Source organism: Ovis aries, chromosome 20 (assembly GCF_016772045.2).
Source record: "Ovis aries strain OAR_USU_Benz2616 breed Rambouillet chromosome 20, ARS-UI_Ramb_v3.0, whole genome shotgun sequence".
Taxonomy (NCBI): Eukaryota; Metazoa; Chordata; class Mammalia; order Artiodactyla; family Bovidae; genus Ovis; species Ovis aries.
Window position 1 is genome coordinate 26443365 of NC_056073.1, and position 16376 is coordinate 26459740.

The 16376-nt window shown below is 58.3% G+C and overlaps 1 protein-coding gene across 4 annotated transcripts; it reads right to left on the reverse strand.

Annotated features, from left to right (window-relative positions):
- Positions 1–1068: 1068 nt before the first annotated feature.
- LOC101123672 (complement C4) lies at positions 1069–15703 on the reverse strand. Of its 4 annotated transcripts, XM_027958803.3 has the most exons (41): positions 15597–15703; positions 15274–15472; positions 14883–15084; positions 14620–14690; positions 14448–14536; positions 14167–14249; positions 13890–13986; positions 13646–13751; positions 13404–13536; positions 12669–12784; positions 12384–12560; positions 12075–12257; positions 11768–11953; positions 11440–11598; positions 11066–11192; positions 10818–10892; positions 10133–10330; positions 9928–10039; positions 9766–9836; positions 9358–9497; positions 9039–9248; positions 8748–8799; positions 8569–8658; positions 8214–8423; positions 7974–8049; positions 7661–7817; positions 7310–7423; positions 7054–7225; positions 6609–6841; positions 6367–6534; positions 5942–6001; positions 4726–4819; positions 4462–4648; positions 4236–4326; positions 4020–4094; positions 2551–2653; positions 2325–2414; positions 2144–2242; positions 1895–1978; positions 1482–1614; positions 1069–1341 (listed from the first exon to the last, which is right to left on the reverse strand). In XM_027958803.3, exons 1-41 carry the CDS (start codon positions 15659–15661, stop codon positions 1200–1202), a joined length of 5229 nt encoding a protein of 1742 aa, XP_027814604.2. In that variant the 5' UTR covers positions 15662–15703; the 3' UTR covers positions 1069–1199. The 4 variants fall into 4 exon arrangements, with proteins under 4 accessions (XP_027814604.2, XP_027814605.2, XP_027814606.2 ...); XM_027958804.3 differs by lacking the exon at positions 2144–2242; XM_027958805.3 differs by lacking the exon at positions 1069–1341 and having other exon boundaries at positions 1881–1978.
- Positions 15704–16376: the final 673 nt, after the last annotated feature.

The following is a 16376-nucleotide window of genomic DNA, read 5'->3' on the forward strand; positions in this document are numbered from 1 at the left end:
AATCCTAATTCCAAACAAGATAAATGATATGCAGTGCCCCCAAAAGTGCTGTCCTGCCCCCAGCCTTGGGGCCTTTTATGTTCTTTCTTCTGCCTCAAATACCCTCATCTATTCCTACTCCCTTTGTTTGACTTTTCAGCCTGCAGAGTCCAACTTACAGGTCACCTCCTCCAGGAAGACTCCCCAGCCTGCTTCTCACATGCACCCAGACTGGTCAGAGGACCCACAGAACCGTGCAGCTCCCTGACCTTACACCATTCACAGAAGATGGGGATCTGAACCAGGGCATGGCCTGGAGTGAGAGGTCCACAATTCCTGTTGAATGACTGAATGGCAGGCTGCTGAGTTAGCTCAGTTTCCCTCAAAAATGACCTCAGCACATTCCTCTAGTGAATTTCTAGGTTAGCCCTGAAGACCCAAGAGGTGCTGCCATTATTGGGGAGAGCTAGGCAGGCAGGTGGGGAGGGTTGACCCCAGGGAACAGCAGTTCCCTCAGAGTATTAAGAAACACCAAAGTCGGCCTTTCGGTCTGTTTGACACCAGTATCTGGATGAAGACATCATCACACCTGAGGATTGCACATTTCTAGGAAAGTTATGTAATACTGCTGATAAAGGGATCCAATGTCAAACGGGCTTTCAACACAGCAGGTCTCGGTTAGAAGCAAGACCCAGAAGTACCGCATGCCTGAGCACAGTGGTGGACATGCAGCTGGGGAGCTGCTCACAAAGCAGAAGGGCTGAGGTGCCTGGTATGCAGCCCCCCGCCTGAGGCCCCAGAGACAGGCTGCCAGGCACAGGGAGTGCCCTGCGGGCAGAGTAAAAGGGAGGTTTTAGTGCAGACATGGGGTCCTCAGAGCGCAGGGTCAGCTGCCCACCACAGTCACTATGTGGCACCGGGCTCCCAAGGGGTTGCCTGAGGGAGGAGGGGATTCAGGCAGAGCTGGACTCTGCAAGGGTCACCCAGGCTCTGGAAGCCTTAAATGATGCCCACCCTGGCCTGGGCCCCGCAGGACCTGGAACAGATGGTGGGGACGCTGGTCTCAGTCCTGGAGATACACATGGACACTTTGCTGCCAAAGGCCTTTATTGAGTCTCTGGTTTTGCCTAGGGCTCTGGTTAGGGTACAGGGCACGGCGGGAGTCCAGGCAGTATATTTCCACAGCTCCGGCTCCTCGTAGAGAAGCTGGGAGAGTGCCCTCACACCTGGCAGCCCTGCGTGCCGTACGCCTGGAGGAAGCTCTTGAGCTGGGCACAGGGCGTCCGATGGCGGGTGCTCTGGCACATGCGCTCAGAGGGCATCTCTTCGATCCAGCTGTTGGAGTCCAGCAAGTACTGGGGGCTGCGGGCAAAGAGGCAGTCAGCAGGGGTCAGCGGAGGGTCAGGGGCAGACCCTGAGGCACCTGGCTTCTGAGGGCACAGGGGACCGTTTCCCTCAAGAAGTGTGGGCAGAGCAGAAGACTGAGGGGTCCGAGAACTCACTCTCCCTTGAGGTCGTAAGTGGCCCCATCCAGACCCATGATCAGATATTCTTTCCCAGGTTCCAACTGAAGGCGGCAAGAGGCTCGGACCAGGAAGTTTCTGGTCTGATCAGCGGTGGCCCTGGCATCCTTGGCTGAGGGGAGAAGGTCCACAGAGTCATCAGAGGGGAAGAGGAGGGGTGGGACAGCAGGTGGCCAGGGGGCTTTGCGCCGAGCCTCCATTTGACCCTCACCACTCCCAGCGGGCAGGTCCTGCCTTCCTGTCTGTGGACAAGCCCAGGGCTTCTAAGAGGCTGAGGGGCTTTGAGCTCAGACTGGCTGCAGTTTCACTCTTCCAGGCACCAAGGCCCCAAAGCCAGACCTCAGCTCCCCAGTACGGCCCCCAGCCCTGCCCACTTACTGTCCCGCTCTTACTGAAATGCAGGACTTGGGTGATACGGGTCTCAAAGAGGCGGAATGCGGCCTTGCTGTCTTCTCGGAGAACCTTAACCTGGAAGCCTGTGGGGGGTTTAGGAGAAGGGAGGGAAGGTTAGTTATCCCGAGGCTAGGAGGACAGGAGGTCAGTGCAGAGTGACAAGGCTGCCCATGGGCCTGAGAGGAGCAGGCCAAACCTAAGAGACCTTGAGGGTGGGTCAGGGCCAGGGCCCGGGCGGGAAGACTGACCATAGTCCACTCGGGGAGAGTAGCAGGCGAATTTCATGCGGTAACCCTCCACGTCCTGCTGCCCACGCTCCAGGGCCCGGCGCTGTCGAGGGCACTTCCCTGAAGTCAGGGGCCCAGGTGAGATCGTGTAGGCCCCAGCCACGCCACCTTCCCACCCCTGATCCCCGGCCCAGTGTCTCACCCTCAGCACATTGGCAGACATCCGCAGAGCACAACGTGGACAAGAGTTTGCTCTTACGTGGTGCCCCATAAAACACAGAACATTTGCGCTCTGGAGAAAAGCAGAGAAGGCCGTTCTTTAGGGCACTCGCCTCTCCCTGCCTCCCCGGTCCCATGGACCCACAGGACTCCCTTGCCACCCTCACTGCCACCTAACCCCACGCTCGCAAGAGTCCCTGACAGCTCACCAGGATTGTAGTAGTCATACAGGACAGCACTGGCCGGCTGTACCAGCCCCACGGGCACCTCCTGCACAGCTCCAAAGCCCACACACTCCCGGGAGGTGGGGACCTGCCATGGGGGCCGATGGGTGGAGGGAAGTCAGGGACCCACCTCTGGGCCCTGAGCTTTCATAGACCGCTATGATGGATTTGCTTGGCCTGTTTGGTTCTGGTCGATCTTATCTTCAGTGTCCTTCACCATTTGTTACCTTCCAGCCTCGGGATTTCTAAAAGCTGCTCCCCAAGGTCTCTGCTGACTTCACTGCCCACATGGTGACCTCACCCATCCCTGGGTCCCTGAGCGGCTTCACAGATTCTCCCTTCATGGACACATTCTTCACAAAACTCTCCCTACCCTCAGGGCTAGCTTCCAGATCACCCCTGATTCTGACCTGGTCATTTCTGACCTTCCTGCTGGTCCCTTGCAGAGGCACAGGCCCCAGCGCAGGCCCTTCCCCTTCTCTGTGCTCTCCTGGGGCGGTCTCACCGCTCCCGGAACTCTGCAGGTTTGTGGCTCCTGAATCAAATGTTCAGCCTGATTCTTGTATTGGGATTTTTACAGAATGTATTAAACAGTCCCATTTCCCACTGCCTGCCCTCCAAACCCACTGACACTCTCCATAGCCTCACTGATACAACTAAGGCCTCACTTACCTCCTAGGTACCAGCAAATGCTGGCCCTCTGCCGCCCTCTCTGACCCGCCACTCCTGTAGGCCCTGATCCCTCTCCTCATGGCCACACCGCTCCAGTCCAGCCTGGTATCGCACACGAGTTTCCTTCTTAGCTGCATGGTGAGCTCCCTGACTTGCCATCTTCCTCATTTTCTTCAACCAGACTCCTCTGCCTGGCTTCTCTAGCCAACAAGGTCTGTCCCCTCTGCACACACTGGGCAGGGCGGGCCTCCCCGAACCGCAAACACATGGCGAATGATATCACAGTATTAACACACCTTTTTCAGATTTCTCTCCAAAGGTTACAATAAATTTCAAGAAATTTTTGGAGGGCCATCAGAGAGTTGATAACTGTGTGTTAGTCAAATATGGCCATGGGAAAAAAAAAACAACTCATGTAGGTAGACCATCATTAAAAAAAAAAAAAAAAAACAACTTGAATATCATAAACAGAAAAAAACAGGATGTTCAAAACAAAAAAGCAGTCCCTCACGACGAATAAATTCAAATTTAAGAAAGGTGCTCTCTCAAGCCCTCCCTCGCTGACTGGCACTGGACCCAAAGCCCCAGAAGGGGCTCAGCCCCACCTCCCTGCAGGCAGCGGGGAACCTCCCTGGCCAAGGCTCTGACCCTCTCCTGTCCTGTCTCCCTGCTCACACCACAAGTTCTCTCCCAGAGCAGTAGCTGCTGATATACCTGCCTCCTGGGAATCCTCCTAACTTGAGCTCAGGAAACCCAGTGCCTCTGTCACCCTCCTTGCTCACCGAGTCGAAGTACAGCAGGACATGGGGACCCTCGGTCTCAAAGTGGCTCACGTATCGGTCAGAGAGGGAGGTCAGCTGTGGGGAACACGAGCCGGGAGTCACGAGGAGAAAGCCCCTGGCCGCGTGCATGTGACAGGGCTCAGCAGCTGGGGCTGCTGCGGGGATGGGGCAGGGATCCTGGGGGCACAAGCGGCCCCTCTGGGTGGCTGGTCACACCTTCTCCAGGTCAGCCCGCAGGGCATGGAATCCACTCAGGAGGGTGATGTCCGCAATGGCCATGCCCGACAGCCCCACCTTGCCAGTCCGCCTGTGGAGACACGTGCCTGTTGTCTGGGTCGCCCCTGCCTGGGGCCAGGCTGTAGACACCCAGCCCCAACCTCGGCGCTGCCTCCCTCTCCCAGCCCAGCAGCACCCACAGGCCCACGGCCACCCCAGGGCTCACCAGATGCACACGGTGTACTGCACCCTGGGTTCCCGTTCCTCAGCTGCCTTGGGGGCCTCCCTCCTCCGGCGGTTCCTCCGACCATCAAATAGCTGCAGGGGTGTCACGGGCCGGGAGCGGGCCTCGGGGTCATCCCCGGCTGGAGAGTCCTCATACTCGTATTCCTCGTAGTCCTCCTCAGCCTCCACTGCGAGGGGACAGTGCTGTGGCTCAGCCCTGGCACCACCCGCTCAGAGACCCACAGCCTGTGACCCCAACACTCACTCGTATACTCGACGTGGCCCATGACCGTCACTTCAATCTGAAGATCCTGGCAGGTCGTGTTTGTCATGTCCATGACATTGTAGCTGCGAAGGACCTGGCTCATCAGGGGGTGGGAAGGAGACATGGGGACACTTAGGGCTGCAGACCTCTCTGCAGAGCCACATGGAAGGGCTCTGGATCCCTTAGCTCCTGGGCTAAGAGCTTTCAGGCCTTCTGCCTTTTCCCATTCTGCCCCTGGACCTGTCCAGAAATACAATTGCCCCCAGCTGTTGGATGAGAGAGAGAGGGGAGCAGGGTCCTGGCATGGGGGCAAGCATTGTACAGAAGCACCAAAAAGGCTTTAATGGAAAGTTCAGGTAAGGCTGCTGGCCCACGCTTGAAGGAGGAAAATGAGTTTGTCATGTGGGACAAGAGGATCCTGAAGGTCATTCAAAGCTAGGAGATGTGTGTACGTGGGAGGATCTGTCCAGCTGAGGAGGTGGGCGGGGCTGAGGCGAAAAACAGAGGGGAAGTTGCTGGGGAGGTGGGCAGTGCTAGCGAGAAAGATGAGGCGGAGTTACTGGGGAGGTGGGCTGGGCTGGAGTGAAAGCAGAAGCGAAGTTACTGGGGACGTGGGCATGACTGGAGAAAAAGCAGATGAGGGAGGTCGGTGGGAATCCGGGAAAGGCACATGAGGAGTTACTGGGGAGGTGGGCTGGGCTGGACTGAAAACAGAGGTGGAGTTACTGGGGACGTGGGCTGGGCTGGACTGAAAACAGAGGCGGAGTTACTGGGGAGGTCGGCGGGTCTGGGATGAAGACAGAGAAGTATCCTGCGACATAAGGCGAGGCTTAGCATGGCCGGGGGGGCCGCAAAGATGGCCCCCGGCGTGGCAGCTGTGCTCCTGCAGAGATGGACTCTGTCAGCCAGACAAGAGACACAGGAGGAAGAGAAGGTCTGGGAGACAACCACATCAGAGATGCTCAGAGCTCAGGGGAGACACTTGGGTTGAGGCACCAAGTGTTTGAGCATCAGCACTGAGGGCTGAAGGGGACGACAGGTGCCCAGAAAGAGTGGAGAGCAGAGTGAGGGGCACCTGCCCAGGACAGAGCACAGGGAACCGCAACCCAGGGGTCTCTTCCTCCTTCCCAGACCATGAGCTCTGCCTGCACGTCTCCCACTCAACACCCCGGCTTCACCCTGATGGCCCCGCACGCCCAGTGCCACCAGCTCTCACCTTCAAGGTTCCTCTGCTGTTTCCTCTCACCTCCACGTTAATCTTGCTTCCCAGGGAAAACTTTCACAAGCAGAAAAGGGAAAGAGATGTCAGAAGGGCACACTGTTGCTTCAACTTACCTCCTCCACCAAAATAACTCCACCTCCTCTCCCCACCTCACTTTTCAACACTTTCTACCTTCACCCACATTCTCTCTCCACCATCTCCTAAACCCTCTGTAGATTCTGCAAGAATCATTTTTAGATCAGATAAATGAACCTCAGAGGTTGGGTGACTTGCTACAGGTCACAGAGCCAGTAAGTCTTCCCACAGTATCAGAAAAAGGGGCCATGAGGATTCAGCAGGGGTGGGGAACAGGGGATGGCTTCTGGCCTGGCCGAGGGAGGCCCAGGTGTCCCGGTCACCCAGGTGAGGGCATGGTTCACCTGCAGCTCCTCCTCCAGCCTGTGGACTTGGTGGTTGGTCAGCTGCAACACGTGGGACTTGAGTCCACTGCGGCCCAAGGAGCTGAGGGTCACGTTGACTCCCGTCTCCTCGGTAGTGTGGGACGCAATCCAGTATGCAGACAGGGCATCCAGAGCCATAACAGTGTCCTGGGGAAAATGAGCCAGGACTCAGGGACTCGGTCTCAGGACCAGCCACCCTAGAACCCCAGGACAGCCCCTACCTGGGTGCTGCGAAATCCCCCTTGGAAGCTGCCCTGGCCAGTCAGCCAGGATGCAGCCTGGTCAGCCAACTCAGCCTTGCCCTCCCATAGCAGCAGGTGTAGCAGGCCGTAGGCCGTGGTTTCAATCGACATGGCCGGGGCCTGGGGAATGGGGTCTGCTGGGCTGCGTGGAGCCAGAGTGGGTGACAGGACGTTGCTTGGAGAAGTGGTGACTGAGCCCCAGTACAGCTTATCTGGAGTGAAAGGAGACCCACAGGTGAACAGGGGAGGATCTTAGATGTCTGACCCTTTGACACCCCCCCTTTAGTCTCTCCTGATTTCCCAGTCACCCCTGCTTATGCTCTGATTCCCTCCAAGGGGCTCCATTCATTCTGTTTCTCCCTTTGGACACACTCAGGGGTCTCAAGCTCTCCCAAGCCTCAGGATCAAGGCAGGACCCCCTCACCACCGATGTTCTTGGCCATGGCCATGAGGTTGTTGTGGGCAATGTTCCGCAGGTCCTCAGGGGCCTCGGTCAGCGACAGGGCGTAGGCTGTGATGGCGGAGGCGTGGGCGCCAAGGAGCCCAGAGGTTGCTTTCGCCCCCAAGAAGGTGTTTGCTCTTGAGATGGAATTTTCCTGGAAGAAATTGGAGGGAAGGTCTGTGGACTGGGCTTCTGAGAGGAAAGGGATAAGCAAAGGGCAGACACATAGCTGCCTTACCACTCTCCTCAACTGCTCTGAATTCTTGTCTAGGAAGACCGCCAGCCCATGGTGGAGGGCAATGACCACGAAGGCCGTGAGCGCCACAGTCTCATCGCTTCCCACTAAGCCTCCCTGGTTGAAGTGGGCAGAAAACACTTGCATGCATTGGAGAAGGAAATGGCAACCCACTCCAGTGTTCTTGCCTGGAGAACCCCAGGGACAGCGGAGCCTGGTGGGCTGCCGTCTATGGGGTCGCACAGAGTTGGACACGACTGTAACGACTTAGCAGCAGCAGCAGCAACCACGAGTGGCGAGGGGCAGGGTGACTCTCCCCTCCTGTGCCCCTGGCCCAGCCTCCCAGCTCCATACCTGCATATCCCTGTGGATAACAGGACAGGGGTCGTGGAATGAGCCATCATCCCGTTGCTGGGAAAGCAGCCACATGGCTGTCTCCTGTAGCTTTTTAGTAGAGCCGCCCACCTGATCCTGGGCCAAACTCAGTATCTTCAGCACAAAGGCCGTGAGCCTAGAGGAGAGAAAGGCATAGCTTGGGATAGCCTCTAGACACTACAGTGCACATGGGACCAATACTGCGGGTCCTATTTGCTCTCCCATAATAGCTGGCTCTGCTGTCACCAAACCTGGCCCCTCCCACACACCCAGGACACTCCTCCAAACTCACCAGGTGCTACTGTCCCGATGTAACCAAGCCCCATAGGAACCATCTCTTTTTCGAAATTCCTGGATCCGCGTGTAGCCTTGGAAAGGAAATGCAGCTGAGGTCACACCATACAGGTGGAAAAGGTAACCCCTTTTCCACTGGGGACTGCATCTCTCTTCCCTGCTCTGACCACCCAGGCTGCCCAGCTTCCATTAACTGCCCTCTCCTGGCCCCACTCCTGCTCGCCGCTGCACTCAGAACCTTTCTGGATGAGATCCACGGCGCGGTCCTTGGTCTCAGGGGGCAGCAGGCTCCACTGCTCAGTCTTGTCCAGGTAGCGGGAAGCAGCCAGTGTTGGAGCCAAGAGGGTCATGGTTTGTTCCCCGCAGCCTTGGGGAAGCCTCAGGAGGGAGGCCAGGCCTCCTGGGGACAAGGCCCCCTCAGAGCCCAATGCTTCCAGTGGATCCGAGGCTATGGGGAGGACAGGATGGAGGGTCAGAGAGCAGGTCTGGAGGGCAGGGTCGGAGGGTGAGGGAGTCTCAAGATCAAACAGAAGTGCCCAGGCTTCCATGAATCCAAGGGAGGCCCCAGGGAAGGGACTGGAAGACACGCCCACCTGTGACTCTGACGAAACTCTTGAAATCTCCTTCAGGGACAATATTGGGATCAGAGTTGCCAGGAATTTCCAAGGTCCGGCCTCGGGGGTCTGGGAAGATGAGGGGAGTCAGTGGTCTGTCCTACTGTCCACGCCGTCTGCCCCCTCCCACCTGCTGTCTGTGAGTGGAGGTCACTCACCCAGGGGGTTGAGATCATAGACTATCTCCTCCCTGTGAAGGGCCCCTTCTCTCTGTGGAGGGGAAACGAAGCTGTGAGAGATCACACAGGCCACAGCCCGCCCCTCCAGTGCACACTCCTCAGGACTTGCAGTTGGAACTTCAGGGACACGGAGGGGCCAGGACTGTGGAAAGTGCAAATGGACCAAAGCATTGGGTGTGGGGGGTGGCCTCAGCACTCTTGCAGGGAGAGGGCCAGAGCAGGGGGTGAACCTGGGAGATGGGGACCTAGATTCAGGGGTGTTCCACTCACCTCGACTTGTAGAATCTTAGATATTGCGTCCCCCACAGGGAAATCGAAGGATCCTCGAGCCACCACCTTGAGGGACACGGCAGCAGCTGCGATGGGCACCACAGAGAAGCCAACGGGCCGGGCAGAGCCCGCGGGCACCTGCACCTGCTGGGCGAGCCCTCCACCCCCGGCCAGGCACAGCCCCTCCACTGGGGACACGCGGACGCTCACCTGGGGGCAGGAAGACGGGGAGGGCCAGAGTCCCAGCCCAGTTAGGCTCCCCACCCTTCACCTGCCCAGTCCCCCCCACCACCGTGCGCTCAGCCCCCAAGGGCCTCACGGTCAGATCTCTATCCAGGTAGTTGTAGAGGACAGGCCGCAGCTCGAGCTGCTCAAAGCGGCGGACAGAGACCGGCAGGCGGAGGTGCATGTGGAATTCACGGAACACTCGGAGTCGGGCCGGGGTGGCCACACACAAGCCTGACACAGAGTGGGCACATATGAGAGGCCTGGGGGCATCACACCAAGGGGATTCCAACAGTGTGGGGCAGGGTCTGCCCCTGCTCCCCAGCTTCCCACCCATCCTCTGCCTGCCGCTGCTCAATGGCTTCAGACCCCACACTCGGCATGCAGACATCTCCAGGTCTCTCCCCTTCATTCCTGTACCAAGAGCTAAGGACCAAGCAGGGAGCCTCGGTCCAGGGAGCCTGGAAGAGGGAGCCCCAGGGCCCCAGCAGGGTGACCCCACCTGTGCTTTTGGACAGGCTCACGCCGTGGATCTCCCATGTGGTCAGAGAGTCCGGGAGCAGCAGCTGCAATCTGCGGTGGGCAAGGTGAGAAGCTGGGTCACACGCTGGGCAGGCCCCAGACACAGCCCAGAGACAAGGCCAGGGCCTGCGCGCGCCCTCACTGGGAGAAGCGGTCCACTTCTTCCACTTTCCAAAGCCAGTTCTCGGGGAAGAAGCTGCGTACGGGGATGTCATCCTCTTCAATCAGGTCCTCCTCCTGCAGGAGCTCCAAGGCTGTGTGGGGGACACCGTGGAGGGCGGTGAGGAGGGGTGGTCCTGACCCTCCAGGGGCCCCGGCCAGTGCCCCGGCCCCACGCAGACCCTCACCTCGGGCCAGGCCCACCTGGCCCCTGGTCCGGGCCTTCTTGCGCAGGTTTTCGGCAAACTGGCAGCAGGACAGGAAGGGCTCTCGGCAGGCTGGCTGCTGCACCCGGGCCGCCCGCTGCTCACAGGTGCGCACCATGGGCAGCCGCGTCAGCCCGTCCTGGCAGCAGCGCTTGGCTACGGGGGAAGTGTACTGGCCCACTGCAGGACCAGGTGAGGCTGAGCGCGAGGCACGCCTCATCCCCGGCCCGACCTCTAGACGTGCCAGGACTCACCCCGAGAGACCAGGAACTTGAGGGCGGTCACAGCAGAGCACCTCCCCAGCCTCCCTTTCACCCCAGAACTACCGTGTCTGCATTTCTAGCCCAGACACCATGCACTGGCTCAGTCGGGAGCAGAGGAGCCAACAGGCAGACCTGCATCCCGAGCCTTGGGCCCAAGTGGAGAACTGCATATGTCTTAGTCGCTCAAGGCATGTCAGAATCTGAGACCCGAAGACTGTAGCCCCAGAGGCTCCTCGGTCTGAATTCTCCAGGCAAGAATACTGGAGGCAGTAGAGACATTGCCTTCTTCTGGGGATCTTTCCAACCCAGGGATCGAACCTAGGTCTCTTGCATTGCAGGCAGATTCTTTACCATCTGAGCCAGGAGGGAAGCCCTAGAGAATTTCATGGGCACCCTCAACTCACGCTTCTCATGAATCGCCTTTTGGAAGTTCACATTTCTCTTTTTCCGAGACTTTGACTCCTTGGGACAGCTCAGACCTGGTAGAGAGCAGGAATGCAGTCAGCCAGAGGGCACAGGGCCTCCCCCTCCCCTCTGAGCCTCCCCCTCCAAGCCCAGCCCTTCCCACCCCTCCTCTTCCTGTCTTTCCCCCTCAGGCCCCTCCTTCCTCCTATCCTCCCACCACCCACTCCCCTTCCTCCTCTGTCCTCACTCTTTCTGATTTCAGTCCGATGGTCTCCATCAGAAAAGGCCAGACCAGCTGCCTTGAACACTTGAGGGGCAGTGTCTCCACCGCCGGGACCACAGCCAAGGTCATAGCTGTTCATAGCTTCGAAGACCTGGCGAGAAAAGGCAGAGATGCTGCAGAGACAAGAGTGGCTGTGGCCGCGATCGCATACTCAGCTGCACGTGAGAGGGCAGGGTCCAGACAAGTACGAGAGAGACACAGAGAGTAGAAACAGAGCCACCGGGGCCACGGCTCGAGGGAGGAATGGGAGAGTGAGTTCTCGTGGCTGCCATGGGCTTCGGGCAGCAGGAGGATGAGCCTCGGAGGGAAGGGAGGATCAGAGAGAGGACCTGACCAACCTTGACCATGTCGAGGGGTCTGTGGGACTTGCCACCCACAGCATACAGAGCCGTGTCCACAGCTCCCAGGGCCACCAGGGCTCGAGACCCTGTTTGCAGGTTGAGTTTCACAGTGTCCCCAGGACGATACGCCTTGGAACTGTCCACGTTCAGCTCCAGCTGGCAGAGGTGGCGGGGGGGCGGGGGGCAGTCAGGGTGGGGAGAACTCGTTCAGTCTTGAGCATCCTCAGTGCACCCCAAACTAAATCACCCCGTTTGCAGTCATTCAGTCTTCTCTCTTAATCCTCCCAGCATGCACACACACCCCATCTCTTCCGATGCAGGTTACCTTCCCCTCACAGCCTCCAGCCTGGACGTCCACTCTCAGGGAGTTGGCCACCGGGACGCCCCCGTGATAGTAGAAGGCCACGAGGTGGAAGGAGGGCACCAGGCGATGGTCCACAAACACGGAGATGGAGGTCAGGTGGGTCTTGGGCTCTCGATACACAGACACGATCTGGCCCCGGGACAGGATCTGGAGGGGAGCAGGGTGCTCCTCACTGGCCATCCTCAGCCCTGGGGCCGCCACCCACCCTGAGGGTCCTTCCTCTGGAGACCCTCTCAGCCCGGCCTCCCCTGTGGCCCATCATGCACACCATGTAATAGAAGTAGGAGAAGCTCCCGCTGATGCCCACGGCTTGCAGGTTTAGGTTAAGGGTCTCTCCGACTTTAAGAGGTCGAGGATTCTGCCACTCAATGGACAGAAACCCAGAGCTTCTGGACAGGGGCGCTTTCACAGTGAGACTGCCTACGGCAGGGTGGGGGGAGCCTGCAGACACCTGGAGAGAGGGCAGGGGTCACAGGGTCAAGGGAAAGGGCACAGGCACCCAGCTTCCCCGCCTCTACCCGCCAGCCTGGGAACCTTCTCTCCTAGCCCACCCACCCCCGTGAGGGTGGGGTGCTACCGAGAGCTGCACTTCTGAGATGGTCCGAGGAACACCAAGGGAGACGATGACTTGGCCGCTCCCATCTGTGTTCCGTTCAAAGTCCTGGTTTTTAGAAGTCGATCCAGAAAACAACTTGGCAGACACTTTGACGGGAATGCCAGAGGCTGGGGAGCCTGACATGTCACGGACCAGGGCCTAGGTAGATGAGGAGGGGCCGAGGGAAGAGTGCAGTCAGTGAGACGCGGCGCCCTCCTGCCCACCACCCCCGGCACCACTGCTCATCCTCCCTCTTCCCGAAGAAACCTGCAGCAGGAAGGGGACCCCAGGGATAAGCTGCTGCTTGGTTTTGCTCAGATCCAGGGAGAAGGGAGATGACACGAAACGCCAGGACGTGAGCTCTGCCTCCTCCATCTCTCCTCCTGCAAGAGACAGAGTGTAGAGAGGTGGACACAGAGACCTGGGAAGAGAGGAAGAGGAGGGCTGGGGGCGGGGAGGGCATGCTCTAGTGTTTCCCTCCACCAAGGCTGAACTCTCCAGGGCACAAACTGCCTTCTGTTCATCTCTATGTTTCCTGAGGTCACCACAGGACATAGCACACAGATGGTGTATAACACAGCTCTGCTGATAGATGTATGGATGATGGATAGACAGATGGATAGGTGGATGGATTCATCAATGGATGAAAGGAGGGGATGGGTGGCTGGAAGGCTGGCTGGCCGGATGGATGGATCCATGGAGGGATGGTGGGATGTGTGATGGTCGGAGGGAGAGATGGAAGGATGGGTAGATGGATAGATGGATGGGTGATTAGATGGATGGTTGGGTGGATGGATGCAGGGATAGGTGGGTGGATGGGTAAAAAATAATACACTGAGAGGGTAGAAGGACCCCTTCCCCAGAAATAGAGCTGTAGAGATACAGCTTTCCTGACTTCGTGTCCCAGCTGAGATGAAGCAGGCTGTTGGTGCTAGAGAACAGAGGGTCAGCTCGGAGGTCAGCGGTGAGGGTCCAGGATTATAATCAGGGGAAGCCACTCACCTGGAGACTCAATAACGGCTGCTGCAACATACAGGCGCAGCCCTGGGAGGTCATTAATGCTAATATTAAGCTTCTCCAGCACGCCCTGAAACTCGGCCTTTTGCAGGGAAATTTGGCACTGGCCATCCACCAGCTGGGGCAAAGAAGACAGGACAGAGAATGAGACTCGAGTCTCCCACCTCACCTCCTCATGCCGCCTCACTCTCCTCACCCATCTCACGCACCTCAACCCTCCTTCCTACCTTGGTCTGACTCTCCAGGCCCCGCAGGAAAGTCTTTTCACCGTCCTCACCCAGAAGCCCAAAGCGCACATATGCCACCCCCTGCACTGGCTTCCCGTAGATGTACCTGCCACCGAGGAGAGATTCGGAAGAGGGGCTGAGGGCTGGGGCGAGGGAGGGGAGTGGGGTTCCGCAGCACATTCACGCTGCACAGGGTGTCCTGGGGTCAGGCCCAGCATGAGGACCATGTGTGAGGGGGAGATACCTGGCCTGGATGATCACTTGGATGTCACTAAGAAAGCCAGGCGTTGTCAGGATGTAGGCGTTTTCAGGAATGATCTTCACCTCAAAGTTGGGAAGAACTGACCCAGGGCAAAGGGAGGGCAGATCAGACTCTCGTGAAAGGACCCTTAAAATATTACCCTCCCCTCGGGGCTGTGGCAGCTGCATCTCCCTTCCCTGGCCCTGCACCCCCCACCTCTGCTCCACCCCGTCCTCCTTGCAGAAAAGGGGCGCTTGTCCCTTCCATCTCCAGCTCTCACCATATTTCTTCACCTCAAACTGGGTGCTGCTATTGGAATCCAGGCTGTCTGAGAAACGGGCTGAGATTTTCCACGTTCCTGGCCTGAGGACGGACAAGGGAGAGACTCAGCCCACTCGTGCAAGAGGCCCACTGACAGCCAGTGGCCCAGCTCCCTAGGAAGAGACTATCGGGTGATCCAGGGGCTGAGGGAGCTCAGGACTGGACCATGTGCTGTAGTTAGCCAGCTGGGGGAAGTTAGAGAAGGGTCGGTGGGGGCAGTCCCTGGGAGGAAATGCTCACTCTGAGATGTCTGGGATCAAAAAGTTGTCCTGGAAGATAGAGGAGGGAGTAAACACTTCCCTTTTCTGCACGCGGAAGCCTTGAGAGTTCTGCAATGGGAGTGAAGTGGTCACAGCCACAGGCCAGCTCAGCAGCCCTGGCCCATTAGGAAGGTCAGCGGTCGGGGGCTCACCTCCACCGTGACCGTGAGGATGTCACTGGCCGGGCGCATCTTTTGATCCAGAGCAAAGACTCGGTAGCGAACTGGAAAAGGAGGATGAGGAGGTGAGCAGGAGCCATGGGAGGGGTGGGCCCTGGACCCCTGACCCCCTCCCAGAAAGCAAAGGAAAGGAGAGCAAATGTTTGCAAAGCAGCCTTCCTGTGGGGGGCTTCAGGTTATCTCATTCAAGTGGCTGGGAAGGCATGAAAGGTGGAGGCCCTGGCACCGAGACTCACCCCGCTGGCCAGGGTTATAAACGGGCTGGTCTGTCTGCAGAAAGAGGTGCCCCCGGCGAGAGGAGAACAGCAGGTTGACACCCTGCGTGTCTGTCTGTTTGGACAGAGAGTCCCTGAGCCACGGCGACTGCACCATGAGCTGCACCTCGGGGGCTCCGCGGAGGAGATGGAGGCGACAGAGGCTGGCCTGCTCGTGGGGAATCTGTGAAGAGAGCGAGAGGGAGTGGGTGAGAGACAGAGCAGAAGTGAAGAGGCAGCCTGAGACACAGAGGACCACAGACGTGGGAGGGGAGGAAGGGAGCAGGGGCATGAGAAGAGAAAGCTGTTTCCAAGAAGACAGAGAACAGAAGGGGAGGCGCTGGGCCGCACCGGGAGGGAGTGGGGCCTTTACCGGGAGGTTGAGGAGTATGAAGTCTCTGCCTGAGCTGAGGCTGAAATCCACCTTCGGGGAGCAGAGCTCATTAACGTGGGATGGGTTCCTCAGGAACACGGATCCTCTCACCACCTGTCCTGAAGGAGCATCCTGGAGTTTCACGGCCACAGACAGGGGGACCCCTATGCGAACCACAGAAGGAGCAAAGAGGAGCAACCTGGGAAGAACAGGTGCGAGTCAACAGCCAGCCTCCAGCCCTCCCCCGAATCAGGACCCTCGGAGCCCATTTCCCCTCGCCAGCCCTGGCCCTGTCCAAGCTCTCCGCATCCTGCCTCCAGGACCTGGGCTTCTGCAGAGACAAGGCGAAGAAGCCAGATGCCCAGATCAGCCCCCAGAGGAGCCTCATGGCTGGAGGACCTGAGGGGTTCAGACCCGCCTGCTCCTTTCTGGTTAACCCAGGGCTTGGAGCAGAGTTTTGACTCTGGACCTTGCTCCTCCCCTCTCCCAGATAAGCTGGGAAACCATGTGACAACCAAGAACTGCAACTGGCCCCAGGCCCAGAACTGGGAGGGGGCACCCCGGACACCTGGGTCTCTTGAGGGAATCATGGCCTGGAGAGAGACTGAGTCCTTCCCTGTTAACCCTCTCATCCCAATGCCCCGGACACCAGCGCTCCTGGGTGGGTCTAGGTGCCTGTGCATAAAGCGGGCACACACACATCTGCCCAGCAGGGCCCCACATGGCTCAGCAAATGGCTCAGACCCGTGTCTCCTCTGTTGATCCCACAAAACAAGATACTAAGAAACCTGTCTCTTACTATGTGTTCATGCATGCTCAGTTGCTTCAGTCATGTCCAACTCTGTGACACGAGGTCTGTAGCCCACCAGGCTCCTCTGTCTATGGAATTTTCCCGGGAAGAATACCGGAGTGGGTTGCCATTTCCTCCTCCCGGGGATCTTCCTGACCCAGCCTCCTGAACAGGCAGGTGGATTTTTTACCACTGAGCCACCTGGGAAACCTCTTATACTAACTCCCACAATAACTGAACTACACTAGCTTTTTGCATGCTCTAACAAAAATTCTGTCATTTAGGAAATCAGACACATTTTCACCATCCTTCA